Source organism: Choloepus didactylus, chromosome 2 (genome assembly GCF_015220235.1).
Source record: "Choloepus didactylus isolate mChoDid1 chromosome 2, mChoDid1.pri, whole genome shotgun sequence".
In the NCBI taxonomy this organism is placed as follows: Eukaryota; Metazoa; Chordata; class Mammalia; order Pilosa; family Megalonychidae; genus Choloepus; species Choloepus didactylus.
Genome location: NC_051308.1, coordinates 10511160 through 10537697, shown reverse-complemented (window position 1 = coordinate 10537697; position 26538 = coordinate 10511160). Strand labels below are relative to the sequence as shown.

Here is a 26538-nt window from a genome sequence, read left to right as displayed (position 1 = left end):
CTTGCCCTTAATCCATTCCTTTCTGTACTTACTAGTTTCATTTATCCGAAAAATTTCAGGTTATATACTAAAAATCCTTTTAAACTTTAGTAAAATTCAGCTTCTTTACAAACATTAATCTAAGACAAGCATACTGAGTCCTTGAGTACTAATATGACAGGTTCTTCACTAGGCTAGAAATCAAAAGAAAATCAGATCAATGAGACAGCTCTCAAAATACACACAGAAACAAATATTTTCTAACTGCCTATCTACAAGGTGCTCTGGTAGCACCATGGATTATATACTAGAAGATGTGGAGATGAGGGTGTATGGAGGAAGAGCTTGACACTTTAAATAAGTAAGAAAAGGGAGAGGGTAAAATTCAATGACGAAAAAAAAAAAAAAAAAAGAAGAAGAAGAAGAAGAAGAAAAAAGAGAAAAAAAAACCATTAAAATAGCAATAGTCATTCAAAATAATTAAGTAGAAAACTTGGCAACTTCCTAAATCAACATTTAGAAGCTCTGTACTGTCTACATTGATGTTTACACACTTTTAATGAAAGGACACAGCTAGTATAAATAATGTGCTTACATCATTTGGATCATACTTTATTTTTCCATTTTAGGCTAACTGGATCATTTCTATTTTCTCAGGTGTCATTTTCCACATATTTTAAAATTCACATACTTCTTTTGTAGGAAAGGGTGTAGTAATAAAGACACAGCGATATTGCTAGAATTCAAGATATAAAAACAAGAACTCTGACAGAAATTTTCATTATATATTCTTGTTAAATGTTAGGTAACTTCCAAATATATGTACAATATGCTATGGTTCCCTTGTCATAGTTTTATTTCACCACTGTTTTCAAACTCATACATTATGCTCCTCTAAACTATGGGAAATGCCATGACTGACTTCCATTAGGATGGTCTAACTGGAGTGTTCTGAGTTGTCACCCGAGTTCAATGTTATGCAAACTCACCTGTGACTTGCTTGTCTGGAAGAGAAGGGATTGGAATGGCTAACCCGAACTTAACCAGGAGACGCTCATATAACCAGTCAAAGTGCTTGTACCTGTGGTTTACAGATCGATTTGTGTTCTACAAAATAAGGGAAACAGAGGAAAAAGTTACCAAGATCAACTATGCAAAAGGCAGAAAAAAGCAAACTGTAACATATGACACAAACATGGTTCTGTTTTTGATAACTGGGATACTTACAGTAGGTGTTAGCTGGTATTCAATGTAGCTCTTCAGACCATACATTTTGGAGCCTTTTCTGGGATCTGCTACCACACAGTCAAATGTAGAGGTAGGATAAACCCACATTGGGCCATAATCTCCAACCTACATAATGTTCCAGGAAGAGGTGATTTTGTTACATGGAAAAATTATAATAAAATTGATGTAAATAAGCAAACGATTCTTTTCAGGGCTAAATGTCCTTTGGATACGCATGCTCCTCTTTGAGAAGTTACATAAATGTTCTCTGTTCTTGTCAGATGTTATATTTTAAGAAAACACTTGTTAGGGTAAACCCTTCTCCCCACATGGGCATCTCAGATCACAGGCAGGAGGTGCCTGCTCCCCTCCTTCCAGGTGAGTGTAGGATACAGTGCAATTTCTCTCTAGCCCAGTGTGTCTCAGCTATATGCGAGGAAGGAGTATAGTTTCTAAATTTTTCAAACTATCATGGACCAACAGTTTTATAAAATATAAAACTACACACTTGAATGTCTCAACAATGTCAAACTGCCATCAAACCTTCTAAACACTTCCTCCCATTTTTGTACTCATATGTCATAGACTGGTAACAAATAGGTTGCAGATGGGCAACTGGTCCATAGGCCATACTTTGAGTCACGCCTTTCTAGCTTCTGACTTACAGAAATGGTTTATCTTCAACTCAGTGGTAAGGGCAGAGAAGGGGTCATTTGCCATATGAATGGCACTTGGGAAGCCAAGCCCCCCACAGAGTATTAAGCTCTGGATGTAGTCCCCACAACACAGGCTAGGCAAGCAGGCCTTGGCAGTAGTACTTGACTTGTCTGGGCTGTGGTAATGTGAACTAAGAACATGGCTAAGTATCACAGGTAAGGTTTAGGATTACACTAAATTAATGGGGAGTTAACTGGGTGGGAGGTGGGAAACAGCTAAGTTCTTTGTGGGGTTACAGGGAACTAGTGTGTAAGCTTGAGCCTATGGACCATTTCTGCTAGGTATGACAGTAGATCTGCAGTCCCACATTTCATCATGTTTAAAATCACACCAAAGGCAGGGAGGACATTGTAGAGGGCCTTGGATCCATGGGGCTCCTGCAATCTCTCTGCATCAACCAGTGGTCTCAAATTGGCTTAGATCATTCAATCCATAAAGATCGTAGATTTCAGAGATCCAGGTCACAGGGTGGCAGATTTTATCAAAGAACATATAAAGTACAATGGGAGTCTTTTTTATATAGGGAATATGTTATCTTCTTGGATAGGAATAGAAAAAAATTTAATTGAATTATAACATAATCCAAGAATAAGGTGAAAAAATACCTAGGTGGTCTGCACATGGAATACTATTTCTGGGAAAAGATTCATTGAGAGATTCAAGGAGGAATGAAAATAGTTTAAAAAACAAGTTTTAATGCTGAAGTTAGAAAAAAGTACAGTAGGAAAGCGAAAAGAAAATGAAGGAAAATGTGTGAACCGAGCTGAAGAGATTTGCTCTGGCCGAGATCCTACAGATAAAACCAGACAGACAGACAAGGGGAAAAGTATGCCCAGTCCTAATTCTTCTTAAAGGTGGAACATGGAAAAAGCTGGGCAGAGTGTGACACTTCAGAGGTCATCAGGGTCAAGAAGGTGAACGGGTCACAGAAGTCCAATAAGGGACTAAGGGAAGATCTCTGAGAACAAACTACTACGACTCCCCCAGAGGGAGCCCAGAGCCGGGAAACTCGCTGAAGGCTGCAGAGCAGGAATTTATGAGACGAGCCTTTGGGGGACTTCCTATCAGTTACTGGGACCAAGGGAACTTCTCTGATGGGCTAGAGCCCAACATTCACAGGGTACATTTTATTAGTGGAAAAGGTTACTGTACTTTAAAAGCAAAGAACCAGGTCTCTGCTTGCTCTTGGTTTCCTGACGACTCAGTGTCTTTCCCCAGCTCCCTTTCCTTGCAAGCCCCCACAGGCAGGGTACCTGGGCCACATCTACCTAAAACTTGAGGGACAACTCAAAACCTTTAGCTTTGTTCCAGCCACTAATCATGACTCTTAACTCTGTAGAGTTGTTTTAAATGTGATGAAAAGAACAGTGATAAATATTCACAATAAAAAAGTCCAGAGAAAACAAGAAAATTAAAATAATCTTTAATTTAACCACCCAGAAGATAATTACTCCAACTTTGCTTTGAGGGAAGAAGGATAAAAAGGGGCTCTTGGTCACAGCCCTTCCATCTGGAGGTCTCCAGAATTTCAAGTTTTTCAAAGATGTGGGAACAAGTGATAAAACATTCTGATATCATTCCTGCACTTTATCATCTCACAGTTGTAGGGTTAGGTCAACAGGGTCAAAAGATAGCCACAGTTCTCTTTTCCAGAACTTCATGTAGGAATATAAAGCCAGATATGGCCTAGATAGAAACTCTATCAGCAATCAAAATTTGGGATGAAACCAAACAGGCTGTGTGTTATATTATGTAATAATCAAGTTATTTTAAGACAGATATCCTTAATGGTGTCATCAACTCCCAGCTTCATTTGCTAGTTCCTTATCTTGACCCGATGGCTGGTTTATTGGAAGAAAGTCTAAATGTTACCAACATATTGGAAAAGGCACCTTATTTTGATAACCCACATATCTTTGCTAGGGTAGAAACTTAAATATTAATAATTTTTCTTCTCTAAAGTGCCTCAAAGTATATTTTACAGGCTGTTTTTTTTAGATCAGTCCTATACAATTAGCTAATATTAAAAGAATATATATTATGGGTGTTAGTTGAATTATTATAGTCTTACAGATAAAAATAAACAATAAAATGACAGGCATTAATTTATGTCAATTATCTTTAGTACTCCTAAAATAACTAGCACAAACTGTCTACTATTTAGAGCAGTAAATGTGTTTAAAAATACTTTCCAAAAGACTAAAAATCCTCCTAACTTTAAGGTTTTATAAAAGAGTTTAAAACAAACAAAACGAACAAACTTACAATGATAGAAATTTTCTCTTTGGGTTTTGCTAGTGGCTTCGCCAACAAATACAGTTCCATTCCAGGCTTCGCAAATCCAGGAAACCTAATCATGAAGACAAATGTTCCTGAGTGCATCTTTCCTTTTAAGAATTCTGCAACTCTCGTCCAAATTTACTTAATAAAACAGTTTTAACTTTGTACTGCCTTTCAGATGCACAAGGACTAGGAAACTGTGGTACCTGAAACCTCATGTAATCAGATTGTTTCATTGCCAATTAGTCATTTAATTAACCTTCATCTAGTAAGAGAACTGCTGGATTACAGAAGGTGTAATATTTTGGGTTACTCCATTTGCTTAACTGGATGTGAAACATTCTATCATCCAACAAAGAGTGAAGGGCAGGCTAGAAAAATGTCACCCAGTTCACAGAAGAACAGGACGGACCGAGCATACAATCTGAGTTGGCCCCATACGAGGTCACATACTGGAATTTCTATATCCAAATTCAAGCTGCCTTTCATCATCCTCCAGAAAGTGACAATTATTCCAGAGAAGCTGTCACTGATCATAAGCGACTGTGCCACTTCCTTTTGGAATTGCCTTCAGATCCAAAGTAGGAAAAATAAGAAAACCATTCTCCTTAATAAAGAGACATGCCTCATTTAAGGCCAAAATATGTAATAAACCTGGCTACTTTCAGAAATCAGATCTACAGCCAAAGGAAATTCATAAAATTAGAGAACAGCTGGAATAAAGGTTTAGCCATCCAAAGTGCTAGTTCTGAAGAAGACAAGATTAATTGGGGCTTTAGAAGTTTTTTTTAATAAACAGGAAAAATAAATAGGGGGAAAAAAAAAACCTCTAGAAAGCAAACTATCTAAAACAAGAAAAGAAACCTTACTTCTACAAAAACTCGAGCTACCTCACTTCTAATTTCACTTCCATCCTAAGCTAAAGGCCAACGTGATAGTCTCAGGGGTCCAATCTTAGCACATTCTTTTCCTTCATTCTGGACTCACCTCCCTTTCCCCTTCTTTGTATCTTAAAGAAGGAACAAATAGGTGCTCTGGAGCTGGACGGCCTTGGGTTTGAATTCCAGCTCTAACACTTAATAGCTATGTGACCTTCGGAGCTTCAGTCTCCCTGTGTGAAGAACGGGACTATCGCTACCTAACTTCAAAGGTGATAGGGGAATTAAATGAAAAGTCTTATTTAAGGAGCTTAGAGTGTACTCAATAATTTAAAATTATTTGCAATTTGCCATCTTCTCTTTGAAACTTTCTCCCTATTCAGAACTTTCTCTGTACTTCCTTGGCATTCTGAGCATATTTTTGCTATATAATTTACCAGACTTAATTGTTATCATCCATTTACACATTACAGCAAACTATAATACCTTAAGGAAAGTATTTTGTTTCCAGAACCTAGAGGAGTTCTGGGAACAAACTAAATGCTTAATGAATTAAGGGGCTTACATGGAACATTTTTATTAAAGAAGGATTCTTTGGTAGAACTGCTGATGGGAAATTTAGGGATTATGCATAGTGACAGCAACTTGACTGGATTGTAAGCTTCCGAATGCGGAAATCACAGTTCACACTTTTTGGGGATTTTTACGTATCACAGCAAAATGCTAGGGCCAACAATATTACTGCTCATTTAATACTCACTGAACAGCAATGCAATTTTTTAATTCTTTGAGTGTTACTGAGATGGATTCTTACAAAGCTCAAGCGTGTTTAAAATTCTAATTTCCTTTTCTAATATAAGGTTTGTATTCCATGACTGGAATACAGCTGTCATAGAAAATGGATTAATTACTGAAAAGCGTTAATACCTTAAACATTTTTACAACTGTTAAAAGTTTAAATGACTCATTTATATATTAGTTTAGTTAAATACAAATACCATCAGATTAAAATTGTTTCTAGCAGTACAGACAGACATGGAAACTTCAGAAGTACAGGTTCAAATTAGGATGCTCTAATTTGGTTTCAATCTGGTATGAGATTTTAGCACAAAAAGAATTGTTAATGAAAGCCAACACTTTCATTTCAAAGATGAGGAAACTGAGATTCAAAGAGGTCATCAAACTTCCCCAAGATCATACAGCAAATTAAAAAGGAAGTGTGAAAAGCATGTAAGCTAGAAGACAGAACCCCTGTAGACAAGCTACGAAAACATAGCTATTAGCTATGAAAAAGCAGCCAGTGATTTTTGGGGGGCTTTTTTTTTTTTTCTGAGTATCTGCTATCTCATTTACAAAACGGAGTTAAAAGAGACTGCATTTAAATGAGTTGTAAACATACTTTCTGTTTAGGTTCAAAGAACAACTGAGAGTAAGATACTTTACTACTGATAATATTGAGAACTTCTAATTGGACTCTAAGAAACAGGATACTGTGGATGATGAATTGCTAATTTTGTTATGCATGTGACTGAGTATGAAACTACTTAATGGAAGGAACTGGATAGAGAGATAGAAAAAGTGTGTAGCCAAAAGGTAACTCATTTAATCACATGATGCTATTTAAATATACTATAGAAAACTTGAAGGACCCACTAAACACACACACACACACACATATATAAATATAGATCATGACTTCTAGATATATATCAAAAACTACATTTTCAATTTTTCTAGACATAGATTAACATTCTTTGATACCTGCTTTGAATCATGGACTGGGAACATTGAGAAAAAAGTACTAGCAATTTTAGAAAATACAACCATTTAAAAAAAATTGCTGACTATAGGAAGAATACTTGAAGATTCTTACAAAAACCATATATTATTTATCTTTTATACTACACAGTGTAAACTACAGACTTATTCAAGAGAAGTCTCTACCAAAGAATCCAACATTGCTATGTTACTATATTAACTCCTTCCTATGTGCTTTCCTATTAAGCAGGATGTCTACAAGCTCTATTAAAATATTCTTTCTTAATCTAAGAGAAAGTAAACTCTTATAAAACATGAGGCATAGTAGCTGAGAGTGTGTGCTTCAGAGACTGAGAGACTATATTGGAATCTTCACTATACTACTTAAAGCCTGAGTGATCTTCAGTTTTTCCCATAGTAAAAATAGGGATGATATAAACTACAAAGGGATATGTAAGGGTTAAATAAGAATGTACATAAACCACTGTGCATGAAGCCTGGCACACAGTGAGTGATTAACAAGAAAAAATTTAAAAGAGAGCTATTATTATTATTATTAGTTTTCTTGTGACATCAGCATTGAAACCTTAATAGGTCATAGAGTTGATAAAATAAAAGTAATTAAAACTATTAGGAAGATCATTACATAAAACAAATATTCCACTTATTAACCTTGTAAAATAAAAATTCTTAAAAAAAAAAAAAGTTACCAAGCTAAGATCCAAATATAAATCATAAAACCATACTCAAAACTGGAAAGGAGTACGGAGAAAAGTCAACTACTCCTTTGCCTAGTTGTGTGTATTTCTACCCACAGATCACGTTTTCTCCCTATGTCCTTTTAAAGCTTACTTGTTGAGCGGCAGCTTCATGGAAGACGCAGTAGGACGACTGTTTCCTCGCTGAGCACCTCCTGCTTCAGCAGACTCTGAATCCTTAAAGTAAGGAGACGATGACTTGGGTTCATCCCAGTCTTCATCCCAGTCATCGTCGTCACCAGTTGCTAGATGTGGGAACAGAAGATCATCAGTAAAAAAAAACAAAATAAAGATAAAATCACTTAATCATCTGATAATAGCTACCCACTGTGTTAACAATAAAGAATAAAACAGACGGAGGAAAGGGTATGGTATAGAAGCATAATGTAGAGGCAAAAGCATAGGCTTTGCAGTCTGAGTGTGCTAAAGCTTGAAATATGGATTTTGCCTTTTAGTGTGAAATTATTTAATCTCTCTAATCCTTAGTCTGCTCATCTACAAAATGAAACCCATATTCCTCAAGACGGTTGTAAAGATTAAATGATAAAATACATGTAAAACATCTACCAGCATGCCTGGAAAATAATAAATGCTTAACAAATGGTACCTTATCTCTCTGCAAGAATCAATCAAGATTAAATTGTTGGTAGCAGGCTGAGCCCTTGATCTTGAGGCTTGCCCTTATGAAACCTGTTACTGCAAAGGAGAGGCTAAGCCTACTTAAAATTGTGCCTAAGAGTCTCCCCCAGAGAACCCCTTTGTTGCTCAGATGTAGCCCTCTCTCTCTCTAAGCCCACACAGCAGGTAAACTCACTGCCCTCCCCCCTACGTGGGACATGACTCCCAGGGATGTAAATCTCCTTGGCAACATGGGACATAATCCCTGGGGAAGAGTCTGGACCTGGCATCGTGTGATTGAAAAACCCTTCTTGACCAAAAAGGGGAAGATAAATGAAGTAAAATAAAGCTTCAGTGGCTGAGAGATTTCAAAAGGAGTTGAGAGGTCATTCTGGAGGTTATTCTTACGTATTAAAAAGATATCCCTTTTTAGTTTTTAGTGTATTAGAATAGCTAGAAGGAAATACCTGAAACTGTTGAACTGCCATCCAGTAGCCTTGAATCTTAAAGACAACTGTATTACTATATAACTTATACAGTGTAACCATGTGTTGTGAAAACCTCGTGGCACCCACTCCCTTTATCCAGTGTATGGACATGTGAGTAGAAAAATGGGGACAAAAAAGTAAATGAATAATAGCAGGGGATGGGATGTTTTAGATGTTCTTTTTTTTACTTTTATTTTTTATTCTTATTTTTATTATTTTTTTGAAGTTATGAAAATGTTCAAAAACTGATTGTGGTGATGAACGCAAAACTATATGAGGATACTGTGAACAACTGATTGTACATGTCAGATGACTGTATGGTATGTGATTATATCTCAATAAAATTGCAAGAAAAAAATTAAATTGTTGGGAAACAAATGTTTTGTTAATTTCATGCTTTCAACTCAATATCATCTGGCAGGACAGGTTCCAGGCATAAAATTATATAAAGAGCAGCTCATCTTTGGTAAATTTTCAACTCGTTTCTTCTTACATCAGCAGTCTCCTTCCTCCAGTCACTTCTCCTGACTCTGCTGCCACAAGTTTTCTTTTTATCATGACATGGATAAATTAATTTCTACTACAGTATTAGCTAATAAAACTACCCCTTCTCAGGGGATAGGACTATTTTAATCCAAAGGCCAAAGTATTTTCAAGGTACAAAGAAATTATTTTTAATGGTGGGATTTCCAACTGAGGATTGTCTTGGGCTAGGAGGGGCTTCTCTAGAACCCCTTGACACCATGAAAAAATGATCTATTCTGCCACTAGAAAGGCCAGTTTTCTGAGGAGGCTTTGGGTAGGCTCAGAATTTTGACATCTAGTAAATTAAAGTAGTATTTCAAATAGAAACAAAAGCCCCACCTAGGTTTAGGATTAGAACTCAGAAACAATTTAAGGAAGGCTGAGTCTAAGTAATTTCTGATAAATGCAGACTATAAAAATCTTAAGTGGTCCACAGAGAAGGCCTTATACACTGACAAATTTAGCCTCATAATCATACAAAGAAGCAAAATAAATACCCTTTAAATCAAGAAGCCCTGAAGAGGACAAAATGGATGATAAGTCTTTGAAAAGGAAGAGTTTAATACTAATAATAAAGATGAGAGAAGGGCAATGAGGGGAAAAATGAAAAAGAACAGGTATGGGAAAAAGAGAAAATATGAAAAAAGACGTAATTAACAAGCAGTAGTAGCCAAATATTCTAACAATAATTTCTGCCCCAGATGAGGAGCTGCCAGCTCTCCTTCCTTCCTTCCTCTTCCAGCTGTTTGCTGCCTGTCTCCCACCTCGTGTGGCCTGAGGTGTTCTTCTGCTATTAGGCTCTAAACAGCACTGGGATCTCTGCCCTGAGCATACCACCACAGAGAAGCCGAGAGACAAATGACAAAAGGAAAAAGGAAAGGACAGAAACTCTTAGATCTGGGCCAATTTTTCTGTGGCCAAGGCATGTGACTACAGAGCTAGCTACCAGTAGGGTAGTCTCAGTTTTTCCACCTAGCCCACAACTCCTTATCCCAACAGTCAAGCTCTTGTGTCAACTGGTAGCTGCAAACCAGTACCTGACCCCTTTTATGGTTCCTGAGTGCAAGATCCCTCCCCTTTAGAACAGACACTCAGCCCTTAGGACAATGTGCTGACAGAGAGACAGGATACAGGAATCATAAAGAAATAATGAGTAGACTTCTCCTTTTTATTTACTTTCATAACAGATGTCATTCTCATAATTCCTGAATTATTTCCCCTTCTATAAGCTCCTCTTCTACCTCAGTATTTCTATTAATAGTCAGGGAGCCACAGGCAGTTAAGGAAAAGATAAAATAGCTATTCCAGAGGTCATAACCCAGCAGGTGATAAGCCCTATGTGATCTATATAGCTGTTTTTCAGCACAAGATTTTAAAACAAATGGGCATTAGTTGCCAAGACTTTAAAATGGGAAGATTACATAAAAATGCAGATTTCCAGTCTCTTCCTAAGAATATGGAGATCCAGAAACACCAGCTTGGTTTTCCTGTAATAGAATCAATCAGCTGGAGGAAAAGAGGCTGTCCCCCTCCAACAGACAGACAGAGAAATGTGCTTTCCTGTCTCCCACAGCCCCACCTCATTTGCTCTGCTCCTGTATATTATGAACCTGACCCTGCACACATTTGAATTTGTGACGCCCTTGTAGGTGACTGAGACTAGACTAAAGATTATAAGGAGCAACTACCTACATTTTGATCCAGACAAATTGGTTTGCTATTAGTAAATAATAGTAAACTCAAGCAGTTCAATGGCATGAAATCTATTTTCATGACAGTCACTTTAAGAGGTAGACCTGACCACCTGCATGGCCCTCTTGCTCACCTGGTCCTTGGTAGGCCTGGGGATGGCTGAAGGCAGTGTCCCAGTTATTGGAAGTGTTTCTCTGGGCAGCAGCACCCTCTGGTTTGGCTCCCCAGCCATCTGTGTTCTCCCAGTTCCCAGCTTTGGAAGCACTCCAGGCTGACCAAGGGTCATTGCCACTACTGACCTGCTGATGGAGTAAAAAGGGGAGAGAATATTTGTGACTTCTGAAAACCATTAATTAAATAGGAATAATTTGACAATTTAATACAATAGGAGTGGTTGAAAAAAATCGATAGAAATTTATTTTAAACAATTTCAATTTTTAATAAAATTTTTTTCAAACATTAGGAAAACACAAAAAGCAGCTTCCACATGATTTAACTCATGTTAACATTTTGCCATATTTGCTCAGGAACTTTAAAAAGAGTAACAAAGCCAAGAACTATTAGACCTGCCCACCACCCTCTCTTCTTTCTCCAGAAAAGTAACAACTTTTCTGAACAGTATATCCATTCACATGTACGGTTTATACTTTTACTGCATAATAATAATTCATTCAAAAACAACAATTGTTTTATACTTTAAAAATTAACCTAAACAGAATAATGCTGATTGGGTCTCTTTGCAACTTGCCTTTTTTAACTTAACATTATGTTTTTGAGATTTTACAGGCTGACAATGAGATCTGTTTCATTCATCTTAACAGCATTATAGCAATCTTTTATATTTTTAAGTAGGTTTTAATTTTTACTTGAAAAAGTAATACACGCACAGTTAAAAAAATTAAACAGAATAAAAGGATATATAATTTTTAAAATACGCCTATCAACCAAGAATCCAGTCATTCTCTCAAAGACAACTACCACAAACAAATTCTTTGTGTATTCTTACAGAAATATCCCATGCATAGTCTTTTTCTGTTTTTAAACATGAGAGGGCCCAAATTATACTTCTGTTTGCACTTTGTTTTTTTCACTTAACAGCATGAAACATTCTCCAAGATCCATCAGCACATAGAGGCTTCATCATTCCTTTTCATGGCTCCATAGAATACCATTGTATTTATTTCCCATACTTTAACCAGCACATACTGATGTTCATTTACCTTGTTTTCAGTATTTTGCTACCATAAATAATATTGCAATACTTATCCCTTCTACATCTTTTCCCATTTGCCCAACAGATCTGAAATTCTCACAAGTAAAATTGCTGGGCTGAGGAGACTGTGCATTTAAAACTGATGGATTTTTGTCAAATTGCCCTCCTGAGATTATACAGTGACATCCCTACTGAATATTCCTATTGAACACACTGGGAGGTTTTGTTTTGCTTAAAAGGGGGCAGTCTATACTCCAAAATTATTTATAAAATATTTTTATCCTATTATTTCTTTGAGTAATTTTATAGTTTAATTATTAATATTATAAACTAAATTTTAGAACACACAATACCTGGGCACCCAACTTAAGAGTACTGCAGTAAGGGGTTCGTGCAGCCTACCTCCCACCCCTGCTTCTTAGTCACCTGTTTCCCTCCCAACCCACCCCCCACCCCGAGGCAACCACTGTTCTTTGTGTTTTTTTGTTTGCTTGATTTTTTACTTTGATCTCTGTGGAATTTACTCCAGTGTAAGAAATGTAAGAACTGATAAAGGGATCCAGCATAACTTTTCTTGAGTCAGCCTGTGGTCCTAATATATTTAATGAATCATTCAACCTTTCCCCACCAATTTGAAATCAATTTAATTATTCAATTAAATAATAAATTTGGGTCTATTTCTGGAGTCTACTATACCCTAGTGATCTATTTGTACTAGTACCAAGCTACTTTGGAGCCTACTAGATAAAATACCATAATACTTAGGCATAATATGTTTTATCTGTTTCTTTTTACATATAAACACATAATGTTTTCATTTGAATCACCTTAAATTTACAGATATATTCAGGGAAAATTTATAATGCCTTTTTTTATTACTTAACAAATACAATATCGTTTATCCAAGACCATGAATATTTGAGTCTTCTTTTTTACATTAAAAAAAAAGACGGTGGTAAAAAAAAAAAAAGAGATTTGCAAGAAAATGATCCAAGCTTTCTAATATGTCTCTCTAATGTTTTAGAATGCTATAGCAGCTGTTCCTTTTTACCTTTCAGTAACTGACAGACAGATGGGATAGGTTAACTGCCTGCCACATATCAAATGCATCAAGAAAAACAAAAAAAAGTACATTTCACACTTGGAAGTATGATTCCTCTCTAACATCTCTTATACTCTTAAGGGGGAAAAAACAAAGTCAGTTAAGTGTCAACAGCAAAAAGACATTTCATCCTCATGACTGTGTGCTTCTCAAATTCACAGCTCCCAAGTGATCCTCAGCTGATAAGGACCTGCCAGCCACCCCAGTGGGTCTCAGAAATGAATGTGATTATGCTAATGGACTGACAATCAACACTTCTTGTAAGAGAAGAATCCTATCCTTTCGTATTTTTCTTTAATGGAGGGAGTTTTTTATTCAACAATATATACTATGCATCCTCCAAACTCTAAATTATGAGGTCTTATTTTTAGAATAAAAACTTCGAAAAGTACAAAGTTTTTGGATAATAAAACAGTTCAATTGTGACAAATGTAACTACTGTTCAAAAAACAGAATTACCAAAAAAAGTGTTATCATCAATTGTAACAAATTTTCCACACCAGTACAAGTGTTGGTGGTGGGGTGGTGTATGGGAATCCTGTATATTTTGCATGATTGTTCTGTAAACCCACAAATTCTCTTAAAAAACAAAAAAACAAAACAAAACAAAAAAAACACCATAATAAGTACAAATGCTTGACTAGCAGTCAGTATGATTTTCATAAAACTACTGAAAGAGTCGGACCTGTTCAGTCGAGACCTGCTGCCTGTGGAAGGTGGATTAAACGACCAAATGCATAGTTAAGGCACATGTTCCGGAGTCAGGTTGCCTGGGCTGGATCTAGTTCTACCACCTCCCTTCTAGCTTGTGTAACCTCAAGCTAGAATTAGAACCCAGGAAGGCTGAATCAGATTCAAGAAAACTGCTAGAGGCTCAACTAAGCGAACGGAAAAGGAACAGGAGTTACAAACTGGAATCATAAGAACAGTGAAAGTTCAGCACTGTCATTACCATAAAGCTGTAACTTAGCAAACAGGCAAGAGAGATTTTCATGTGATGTCAACTATTCAGAGCTAGTATCCTAAAAAAAAAAGAAAATCTACTTAATTAGGACCAAAACAAATAACATGTTAGTTCTTTTAAAACTACTTTATCATTTATAGACTTGTAATAATTGTTATATTGGTTTTGTACATAATCTTTGCTCTCTACATAGGCTATAAAATCCTTGCAGGCATGTTTAATGATTTATTAATTGTCTGTTTCTCTCCATGTGTTTTTTTTCCCCCCTGGAACATTCCTATCTTGTTTCAACCTGACTTTGGCTGATAACAATGCTTTCAAAACCTGACCAACTGGAAATTTCTTCTCCAGATTCCATCACTTTTTCCTCACTTTCTCTCCCAGATGACTTTTACTGACCTCCAGGGCCCTTCCACTAATAAACAACTAGTAACCAGCCCACAACCAGTCTCACTCTGTCTCTCTCTGAACAAGCCCTTGGCATACTTTGGCCTCTGACTGTGCTCTTCTCCCTGATCAACACCGCCTCCCCACCCCTGTCCCGTCCCTGCAGGCATTTGGCCACAGGATACTCTACTATTCTGCTCTACCACGATTTCCAATTCTGAGGTGCCTCTTCCATACTTTTCGTCCACTTTCCCCTCTTCTCTCATTTCTCCTAGCAATGTCTTCAGCCTCTTTCTTTTCCCACCCTTCATCAAACCAAGCCCCTCATGACTTACTGTCAATCACATTTAATTATAAACCCTTTCACTGGGATCTCACTGACCATGGAATCAATCCCAAGCTCTTTAGTCTACCAATCAAGAATTTTTTACACCATGGGTCCTAACTTTTCCTTCCATTCCATTTCCCAGTCTCATCTTTCTACTAACCCTCTTCTCTCTTCTTCAAACTTCACACAGTTCCCCAAACGTTCCCAAATCCTTGCCTCAGCTCATGTGATAGTCCCTATCTCCCTGTACTCTGCATCAAGTACACTTCACATGTGTATAGTGTTCACAACACAGGCTCTGGAGACTGTCTACCTGGGTTTGATTCCCAGCTTTACCACTTATTAGTTATGTGAACTTGGGCAATTTACTTCACCTCCTGTCTATTAGTTTCCAACTTATAAAATAGATAATAATAACATTACCTTCCTCATAGGGTATTTGCAAGGATTAAATGACTTAATGGATATTATGCACTTAAAATGATACCTGGCACCTAGCATATATTCAGTAGTGACTATTTTAGTAATTGAAGGTTCAGATACGATTTGAAGAAAAGATGAAGACTGGCAGCTCTTTGAGTTGGGCAAATCCCCATCCAAATATTACACCTAATATTTTATGCTGTGGAAGAAAAGATCAGACAGTTATATTTCTGAACAATTTCAATGCCAAGCCATATTAACAGAGAAATGTTTAGTTGAAGAGATGATAACAGGCATGTAAGATATTTTTCTTTTCTAGCCAAAGATCTAGTTCCTTCAGGCACATAAAAGAAAGAGGAAGAAGAAAGACTCTTTTTTTGCCATAGTGTCCACCAGCAACTTCGAATCCTTAAGGTTCTCAGCACAAATATTTTCTGTGTGCCAAATGCTAAGATCTTGGTTTCCTCAAAGCCCACTGCCTGTTGTAACAAACTGGACTATGATGATCTGTTTAAACCGTTCTTTGACCTCTGACTGCTCTGGACTCCAATAACCCCTTTGTCCCTTCACTGCAAGTATTTGGTCACATTAATCCATTCTGCTCTATTGTTTAGATTATCAATTCTGAGGAGTCTCATCTGTTCTTTTCTTTCACCTGCCTTCCTCTCCCATTTCTGCTAACAATGCTTTCATCCTCTTTCTTCTCCAATACTCTACCGACTTACTGCCAACCACATTTCATTATAAACCCTTCATTAGACCTCACTGCTCATGGAATAAATCCCAAGCTTCCTAGTTCATCAATCAAGTCTCCAAGATGTAAATCCCATTTACCTGTCCCATTCTGATACGTTCCATATTTTATGTTGCCAAGTCCCAAGAAGAGCTTTGTAAGATACTTTACCTGAAATAATCATCTCACTTAGGAAAAAGAGATTAACCTTAGGGGTTATCAAATTATTTATTTCCCCTTGCACTCAAGTTTGAATTTTACCTTATTTATGGAAGAAGAAGGAGAAGGAGAAGATGAAGAAGGTGGTGACTGGCTGAGACTTTCAACACAACCAATCTGAGCCAAAATATCCACCTTAAAATAAAAAAGGTGCTCAGTGAATGCGGGAAGAAAGGGAATATAGCAAAGCTTCTAAATAAAGCCAGCAAATTCATGGCAGGATTAAATTCACCAGAAAACTCTAGCATGCCACTCACTCACAAACACTACATGCAAAAAACCCAAATGTGTAGCCGAAGGTTATTGTCAATGCATTAGTATATTTTCTAGTCTGTTGTTTGGTATCACAATACAGTATCTCTGAAACACTAAAAATAATAAGTGGCAGAGGAAAAATAGAACAAATATCATGCAAGTAATATAGCCAATGAAGGAAACTCTAGAGAAAAAAATAAAGTCAAGTTTTTAAAAATATTAAGATTTTGAACCTTTTCCTTTCTAAGTTACTAGTGAACCCAACACCCCAGACAAGTGAGAAAGCCTAGCTAAGATCAGCCAAGCCACGTAGCTGGCTCAAAGCGAACTTCATACCCATGAGGGAACCCCACAAAGCCCAGCTCAGGAGAAGGAAACAACCCAGCCAATCTGTGAATTCATGAGCTCAATACCTTTTATATTATTAGCTTGGGGGAGAGGCCCTGTTTGCATTCAAGGGTCCACCTTATTATCACACAAGGAAATTCTTTTGGTGCCTCCTTCACACACTTCTACATTCTATTTCTTACTGTGCCATTTGGCCTAGAGTAAGATTGCCTATGGCTCATCATACTACTTCACATGAAAAACAAGTCTCCTCCTTAGAAGGGAAAGAGAGTGTGGAGGGAGGGAGGGAGGAACTTGGTAACTAAAAACTTCTAGGGCAAGGTATTTTCTGGAGTTAAACAACAAAAATGAATGGAAATGAATGGAAAGTTATTTTATTTTGTGAAGTTATCTTACTTTGTGATTAATTTTTGTAATTAATCGGCATGAATACTTAAAAAGCCAAAGTCTTTATCTGACATTTCTCATTCATCAAACACTTAACAACCACATGCTAATTGTTTTAGGAAGGGGAAATAGAAAGGAAATTAGTATCTGGTGCCCATACCCAAGAACATCTCCATCAGTTTCTGACAAAGATTTAACCATTGTTTAAAAAAGAGCCTAAAAAAGGCATAAAATTATCTTATGTCAAAAGTCTATGTCAATTCAAAATACAAGACAACTTGTAAAATTTCCTATCTGGAAATATAAATTAATAAATCAATATAAAACTTCCTAATGGAAAACCTGCACATTCTTTTAAAACTGAGGCAAGATCATAAGAACAGATTAAATTCATTTATAGCCAGTCACATCAGTCCTTCTGACTGGGCATTACCAAAATAAGTTTAAATTGCTTAATAAATCCTTTGTTAATTCATATACTGAACCCACAGATGTCAATTCCAGGCAGCTGTTCTCTAAAATATAGAGAATTAAAAGAGTAAAATTTGCCTTAAAATAAATGTGTAAAAATATTGTATTATTTTAGTTTAGTGATTTTGATAGCCCAGCCTTAAAGTAGATAGCTTTAGATATAGAACAGGATGATGCTACAAATAGTAAAAGACAATTTGCTCCACACAGACCTAACAAAAAATCTACACTAAATGGACTTTTAAGGATACTCTTCTGATGATGGGTTGTATGTATTAGAATGGTGACTGGCCCTTTATCATAGCAGTTTTAAGGTCAAAACTCAGCTTGTATCATTTGTTTCCAGTTGGGTAAAAAACTCTATAAAAACAAAAGACAAACAATGAGGGACGCGGGGCAAGATGGCAGACTGGTGAGCTGTATGTTTTAGTTACTCCTCCAGGAAAGTAGGTAAAAAGCCAGGAACTGCGTGGACTGGACACCACAGAGCAATCTGTCTTTGGGCATACTTCATACAACACTCATGAAAACGTGGAACTGCTGAGATCAGCGAAATCTGTAAGTTTTTGCGGTCAGGGGACCCGCGCCCCTCCCTGCCAGGCTCAGTCCCGGGGGAGGAGGGGCTGTCAGCTCCAGGAAGGAGAAGGGAGAATTGCAGTGGCTGCTCTTATCGGAAACTCATTCTACTGATTCAAACTCCAACCATAGATAGACTGAGACAAGACACCAGAGACTCTGAGAGCAGCCAGCCCAGCAGAGAGGAGACAGGCATAGAAAAAAAACAACACGAAAAACTCCAAAATAAAAGCAGAGGATTTTTGGAGTTCTGGTGAACACAGAAAGGGGAAGGGCGGAGATCAGGCCTTGAGGCGCATATGCAAATCCCGAAGCAAGGCTGATCTCTCTGCCCTGTGCACCTTTCCTTAATGGCCCTGGTTGCTTTGTCTATTAGCATTTCAATAACCCATTAGATCTCTGAGGAGGGCCGTTTTTTTTTTTTTTTTTTTTTTTTTTAAATCCTTTTTGCTTTTTCTAAAACAATTACTCTAAGAAGCTCAATACAGAAAGCTTCAAAGAATTGAAATTTGGGCACATCAAATCAAGAGCAGAACTAAGAGAGCTCTGAGACAAAAGGCAATAATCCAGTGGCTGAGAAAATTCACTAAACAACACAACTTCCCAAGAAAAGGGGGGTGTCCGCTCATAGCCACCATCCTGGTGGACAGGAAACACTCCTGCCCATCACCAGCCCCATAGCCCAGAGCTGCCCCAGACAACCCAGTGTGACGGAAGTGCTTCAAATAACAGGCACACACCACAAAACTGGGCGTGGACATTAGCCTTCCCTGCAACCTCAGCTGAATGTCCCAGAGCTGGGAAGGGGGAGCAGTGTGAATTAACAGAGCCCCATTCAGCCATCATTTGAGCAGACTGGGAGCCTCCCAACACAGCCCAGCAGCCCAGAACTGCCCTGGGGGGACGGCACTCACCTGTGACATAGCACAGTCATCCCTCAACAGAGGACCCGGGGTGCACGGCCTGGAAGAGGGGCCCACTTGCAAGTCTCAGGAGCCATACGCCAATACCAAAGACTTGTGGGTCAGTGGCAGAGACAAACTGTGGCAGGACTGAACTGAAGGATTAGACTATTGCAGCAGCTTTAAAACTCTAGGATCATCAGGGAGATTTGATTGTTAGGGCCACCCCCCCTCCCCGACTGCCCAGAAACACGCCCCACATACAGGGCAGGCAACACCAACTACACACGCAAGCTTGGTACACCAATTGGGCCCCACAAGACTCACTCCCCCACTCACCAAAAAGGCTAAGCAGGGGAGATCTGGCTTGTGGAGAACAGGTGGCTCATGGACGCCACCTGCTGGTTAGTTAGAGAAAGTGTACTCCACGAAGCTGTAGATCTGATAAATTAGAGATAAGGACTTCAACTGGTCTACAAACCCTAAAAGAACCCTATCAAGTTCAGCAAATGCCACGAGGCCAAAAACAACAGAAAATTATAAAGCATATGAAAAAACCAGACGATATGGATAACCCAAGCCCAAGCACCCAAATCAAAAGACCAGAAGAGACACACCTAGAGCAGCTACTCAAAGAACTAAAGATGAACAATGAGACCATAGTACGGGATATGAAGGAAATCAAGAAGACCCTAGAAGAGCATAAAGAAGACATCGCAAGACTAAATAAAAAAATGGATGATCTTATGGAAATTAAAGAAACTGTTGATCAAATTAAAAAGATTCTGGACACTCATAGTACAAGACTAGAGGAAGTTGAACAACGAATCAGTGACCTGGAAGATGACAGAATGGAAAATGAAAGCATAAAAGAAAGAATGGGGAAAAAAATTGAAAAACTCGAAATGGACCTCAGGGATATGATAGATAATATGAAACGTCCAAATATAAGACTCATTGGTGTCCCAGAAGGGGAAGAAAAGGGTAAAGGTCTAGGAAGAGTATTCAAAGAAATTGTTGGGGAAAACTTCCCAAATCTTCTAAACAACATAAATACACAAATCATAAATGCTCAGCGAACTCCAAATAGAATAAATCCAAAAAAACCCACTCCGAGACATATACTGATCACACTGTCAAACATAGAAGAGAAGGAGCAAGTTCTGAAAGCAGCAAGAGAAAAGCAATTCACCACATACAAAGGAAACAGCATAAGACTAAGTAGTGACTACTCAGCAGCCACCATGGAGGCGAGAAGGCAGTGGCACGATATATTTAAAATTCTGAGTGAGAGGAATTTCCAGCCAAGAATACTTTATCCAGCAAAGCTCTCCTTCAAATGTGAGGGAGAGCTTAAATTTTTCACAGACAAAGAAATGCTGAGAGAATTTGCTAACAAGAGACCTGCCCTACTGGAGATACTAAAGGGAGCCCTACAGACAGAGAAACAAAGACAGGACAGAGAGACTTGGAGAAAGGTTCAGTACTAAAGAGATTCGGTATGGGTACAATAACGGATATTAATAGAGAGAGGGAAAAATATGGCAAACATAATCCAAAGGATAAGATGGCCGATTCAAGAAATGCCTTCACGGTTTTAACGCTGAATGTAAATGGATTAAACTCCCCAATTAAAAGATATAGATTCGCAGAATGGATCAAAAAAAATGAACCATCAATATGTTGCATACAAGAGACTCATCTTAGACACAGGGACACAAAGAAACTGAAAGTGAAAGGATGGAAAAAAATATTTCATGCAAGCTACAGCCAAAAGAAAGCAGGTGTAGCAATATTAATCTCAGATAAAATAGACTTCAAATGCAGGGATGTTTTGAGAGACAAAGAAGGCCACTACATACTAATAAAAGGGGCAATTCAGCAAGAAGAAATAACAATCGTAAATGTCTATGCACCCAATCAAGGTGCCACAAAATACATGAGAGAAACACTGGCAAAACTAAAGGAAGCAATTGATGTTTCCACAATAATTGTGGGACACTTCAACACATCACTCTCTCCTATAGATAGATCAACCAGACAGAAGACCAATAAGGAAATTGAAAACCTAAACAATCTGATAAATGAATTAGATTTAACAGACATCTACAGGACATTACATCCCAAATCACCAGGATACACATACTTTTCTAGTGCTCATGGAACTTTCTCCAGAATAGATCATATGCTGGGACATAAAACAAGCCTCAATAAATTTAAAAAGATTGAAATTATTCAAAGCACATTCTCTAACCACAATGGAATACAATTAGAAGTCAATAACCATCAGAGACTTAGAAAATTCACAAATACCTGGAGGTTAAACAACACACTCCTAAACAATCAGTGGGTTAAAGAAGAAATAGCAAGAGAAATTGCTAAATATATAGAGACGAATGAAAATGAGAACACAACATACCAAAACCTATGGGATGCAGCAAAAGCAGTGCTAAGGGGGAAATTTATAGCACTAAACGCATATATTAAAAAGGAAGAAAGAGCCAAAATCAAAGAACTAATGGATCAACTGAAGAAGCTAGAAAATGAACAGCAAACCAATCCTAAACCAAGTACAAGAAAAGAAATAACAAGGATTAAAGCAGAAATAAATGACATAGAGAACAAAAAAACAATAGAGCGGATAAATATCACCAAAAGTTGGTTCTTTGAGAAGATCAACAAGATTGACAAGCCCCTAGCTAGACTGACAAAATCAAAAAGAGAGAAGACCCATATAAACAAATTAATGAATGAAAAAGGTGACATAACTGCAGATCCTGAAGAAATTAAAAAAATTATAAGAGGATACTATGAACAACTGTATGGCAACAAACTGGATAATGTAGAAGAAATGGACAATTTCCTGGAAACATATGAACAACCTAGACTGACCAGAGAAGAAATAGAAGACCTCAACCAACCCATCACAAGCAAAGAGATCCAATCAGTCATCAAAAATCTTCCCACAAATAAATGCCCAGGGCCAGATGGCTTCACAGGGGAATTCTACCAAACTTTCCAGAAAGAACTGACACCAATCTTACTCAAACTCTTTCAAAACATTGAAGAAAATGGAACACTACCTAACTCATTTTATGAAGCTAACATCAATCTAATACCAAAACCAGGCAAAGATGCTACAAAAAAGGAAAACTACCGGCCAATCTCCCTAATGAATATAGATGCAAAAATCCTCAACAAAATACTTGCAAATCGAATCCAAAGACACATTAAAAAAATCATACACCATGACCAAGTGGGGTTCATTCCAGGCATGCAAGGATGGTTCAACATAAGAAAAACAATCAATGTATTACAACACATTAAAAACTCGAAAGGGAAAAATCAATTGATCATCTCAATAGATGCTGAAAAAGCATTTGACAAAATCCAACATCCCTTTTTGATAAAAACACTTCAAAAGGTAGGAATTGAAGGAAACTTCCTCAACATGATAAAGAGCATATATGAAAAACCCACAGCCAGCATAGTACTCAATGGTGAGAGACTGAAAGCCTTCCCTCTAAGATCAGGAACAAGACAAGGATGCCCGCTGTCACCACTGTTATTCAACATTGTGCTGGAAGTGCTAGCCAGGGCAATCCGGCAAGACAAAGAAATAAAAGGCATCCAAATTGGAAAAGAAGAAGTAAAACTGTCATTGTTTGCAGATGATATGATCTTATATCTAGAAAACCCTGAGAAATCAACGATACACCTACTAGAGCTAATAAACAAATTTAGCAAAGTAGCGGGATACAAGATTAATGCACATAAGTCAGTAATGTTTCTATATGCTAGAAATGAACAAACTGAAGAGACACTCAAGAAAAACATACCATTTTCAATAGCAACTAAAAAAATCAAGTACCTAGGAATAAACTTAACCAAAGATGTAAAAGACCTATACAAAGAAAACTACATAACTCTACTAAAAGAAATAGAAGGGGACCTTAAAAGATGGAAAAATATTCCATGTTCATGGATAGGAAGGCTAAATGTCATTAAGATGTCAATTCTACCCAAACTCATCTACAGATTCAATGCAATCCCAATCAAAATTCCAACAACCTACTTTGCAGACTTGGAAAAGCTAGTTATCAAATTTATTTGGAAAGGGAAGATGCCTCGAATTGCTAAAGACACTCTAAAAAAGAAAAACGAAGTGGGAGGACTTACACTCCCTGACTTTGAAGCTTATTATAAAGCCACAGTTGCCAAAACAGCATGGTACTGGCACAAAGATAGACATATAGATCAATGGAATCGAATTGAGAATTCAGAGATAGACCCTCAGATCTATGGCCGACTGATCTTTGATAAGGCCCCCAAAGTCACCGAACTGAGCCACAATGGTCTTTTCAACAAATGGGGCTGGGAGAGTTGGATATCCATATCCAAAAGAATGAAAGAGGACCCCTACCTCACCCCCTACACAAAAATTAACTCAAAATGGACCAAAGATCTCAATATAAAAGAAAGTACCATAAAACTCCTAGAAGATAATGTAGGAAAACATCTTCAAGACCTTGTATTAGGAGGCCACTTCCTAGACTTTACACCCAAAGCACAAGCAACAAAAGAGCAAATAGATAAATGGGAACTCCTCAAGCTTAGAAGTTTCTGCACCTCAAAGGAATTTCTCAAAAAGGTAAAGAGGCAGCCAACTCAATGGGAAAAAATTTTTGGAAACCATGTATCTGACAAAAGACTGATATCTTGCATATACAAAGAAATCCTACAACTCAATGACAATAGTACAGACAGCCCAATTATAAAATGGGCAAAAGATATGAAAAGACAGTTCTCTGAAGAGGAAATACAAATGGCCAAGAAACACATGAAAAAATGTTCAGCTTCACTAGCTATTAGAGAGATGCAAATTAAGACCACAATGAGATACCATCTAACACCGGTTAGAATGGCTGCCATTAAACAAACAGGAAACTACAAATGCTGGAGGGGATGTGGAGAAACTGGAACTCTTATTCATTGTTGGTGGGACTGTATAATGGTTCAGCCACTCTGGAAGACAGTCTGGCAGTTCCTTAGAAAACTAGATATAGAGCTACCATTCGATCCAGCGATTGCACTTCTCGGTATATACCCGGAAGATCGGAAAGCAGTGACACGAACAGATATCTGCACGCCAATGTTCATAGCAGCACTATTCACAATTGCCAAGAGATGGAAACAACCCAAATGTCCTTCAACAGATGAGTGGATAAATAAAATGTGGTATATACACACGATGGAATACTACGCGGCAGTAAGAAGGAACGATCTGGTGAAACATATGACAACATGGATGAACCTTGAAGACATAATGCTGAGCGAAATAAGCCAGGCACAAAAAGAGAAATATTATATGCTACCACTAATGTGAACTTTGAAAAATGTAAAACAAATGGTTTATAATGTAGAATGTAGGGGAACTAGCAGTAGAGAGCAATTAAGGAAGGGGGAACAATAATCCAAGAAGAACAGATAAGCTATTTAACGTTCTGGGGATGCCCAGAAATGACTATGGTCTGTTAATTTCTGATGGATGTAGTAGGAACAAGTTCACTGAAATGTTGCTATATTATGTAACTTTCTTGGGGTAAAGTAGGAACATGTTGGAAGTTAAGCAGTTATCTTAGGTTAGTTGTCTTTTTCTTACTCCCTTGCTATGGTCTCTTTGAAATGTTCTTTTATTGTATGTTTGTTTTCTTTTTAACTTTTTTTTCATACAGTTGATTTGAAAAAAGAAGGGAAAGTTAAAAAAAAAAAGAAAGAAAGAAAAAAGACAAACAAGGAAAGAAAAAAAAAAAGATGTAGTGCCCCCTTGAGGAGCCTGTGGAGAATGCAGGGGTATTCGCCTACCCCACCTCCATGGTTGCTAACATGACCACAGACATAGGGGACTGGTGGTTTGATGGGTTGAGCCCTCTACCATAAGTTTTACCCTTGGGAAGACGGTTGCTGCAAAGGAGAGGCTAGGCCTCCCTATGGTTGTGCCTAAGAGCCTCCTCCCGAATGCCTCTTTGTTGCTCAGATGTGGCCCTCTCTCTCTGGCTAAGCCAACTTGAAAGGTGAAATCACTGCCCTCCCCCCTACGTGGGATCAGACACCCAGGGAAGTGAATCTCCCTGGCAACGTGGAATATGACTCCCGGGGAGGAATGTAGACCCGGCATCGTGGGATGGAGAACGTCTTCTTGACCAAAAGGGGGATGTGAAAGGAAATGAAATAAGCTTCAGTGGCAGAGAGATTCCAAAACGAGCCGAGAGATCACTCTGGTGGGCACTCTTACGCACACTTTAGACAACCTTTTTTAGGTTCTAAAGAATTGGGGTAGCTGGTGGTGGATACCTGAAACTATTAAACTACAACCCAGAACCCATGAATCTCGAAGACAGTTATATAAAAATGTAGCTTATGAGGGGTGACAGTGGGATTGGGAATGCCATAAGGACCAAACTCCACTTTGTCTAGTTTATGGATGGATGTGTAGAAAAGTAGGGGAAGCAAACAAACAGACAAAGGTACCTAGTGTTCTTTTTTACTTCAATTGCTCTTTTTCACTCTAATTATTATTCTTGTTATTTTTGTGTGTGTGCTAATGAAGGTGTCAGGGATTGATTTAGGTGATGAATGTACAACTATGTAATGGTACTGTAAACAATCGAAAGTACAATTTGTTTTGTATGACTGCGTAGTATGTGAATATATCTCAATAAAATGATGATTAAAAAAAAAAATCACAATGGCATAATAAAAATTTAACTACTATTCTAATACTTAATGCCAGTGTCAAGGATTAATGATTTTAGTTGGCTTATTACAAATAAATTAATCTGATTATTAAAAAAAAAAAAAAAAAAAAAAAGACAGACAATGAAAAAAACCACCTTAATAAATTTTATAGCATATATTTTGAAAGGTTTGCTAGATGAACAACGCTGTTTTATATAAGGCAAGGATCTGGTTAAACATAGCATGGAAAGTTAGTATTGATAGCCTAATGCAATTCTGAAGGCAAGTGCATCAAAAATCCTATGAACAGGTGTACACAACCTTCCTTAAAAAGCCCTGTAACCAAATCAAAAGGGTGCATACACCATGGTGGGGAAAGTGGGAGATGACAGAGAGAACCTTTTCAATAAGGGTTCCATTATTTTTGAATGGACAAAAAATTGTCCGTTGGGCCAGAAACGACCCAAAAATGGACTTTTTTTTTGAGAAATGAGGAAGCAAATTGTAGTTCCAACAAAAATTACTATTGCCTTTCTCATTTCAAAACCAATAAACAATTACACTGAACATCT

General features: G+C 37.6%; 1 protein-coding gene across 5 annotated transcripts in view; it reads right to left on the bottom strand.

Annotated features, from left to right (window-relative positions):
* The window catches only part of SNX9 (sorting nexin 9), a 140188-nt gene that overhangs the window by 32576 nt on the left and 81074 nt on the right, over positions 1 to 26538 (bottom strand). For 3 of the 5 annotated variants that reach the window (XM_037820479.1, XM_037820502.1, XM_037820490.1), the window contains exons 5-9: positions 11054 to 11222; positions 7692 to 7842; positions 4189 to 4273; positions 1207 to 1332; positions 969 to 1086 (exon numbers count right to left, since the gene is read on the bottom strand). In XM_037820479.1, the coding sequence (XP_037676407.1) occupies positions 969 to 1086; positions 1207 to 1332; positions 4189 to 4273; positions 7692 to 7842; positions 11054 to 11222 (649 nt within the window). The remainder of the gene's footprint in view (positions 1 to 968; positions 1087 to 1206; positions 1333 to 4188; positions 4274 to 7691; positions 7843 to 11053; positions 11223 to 26538) is intronic. The other 2 variants (XM_037820482.1, XM_037820495.1) reach the window with 1 other exon arrangement.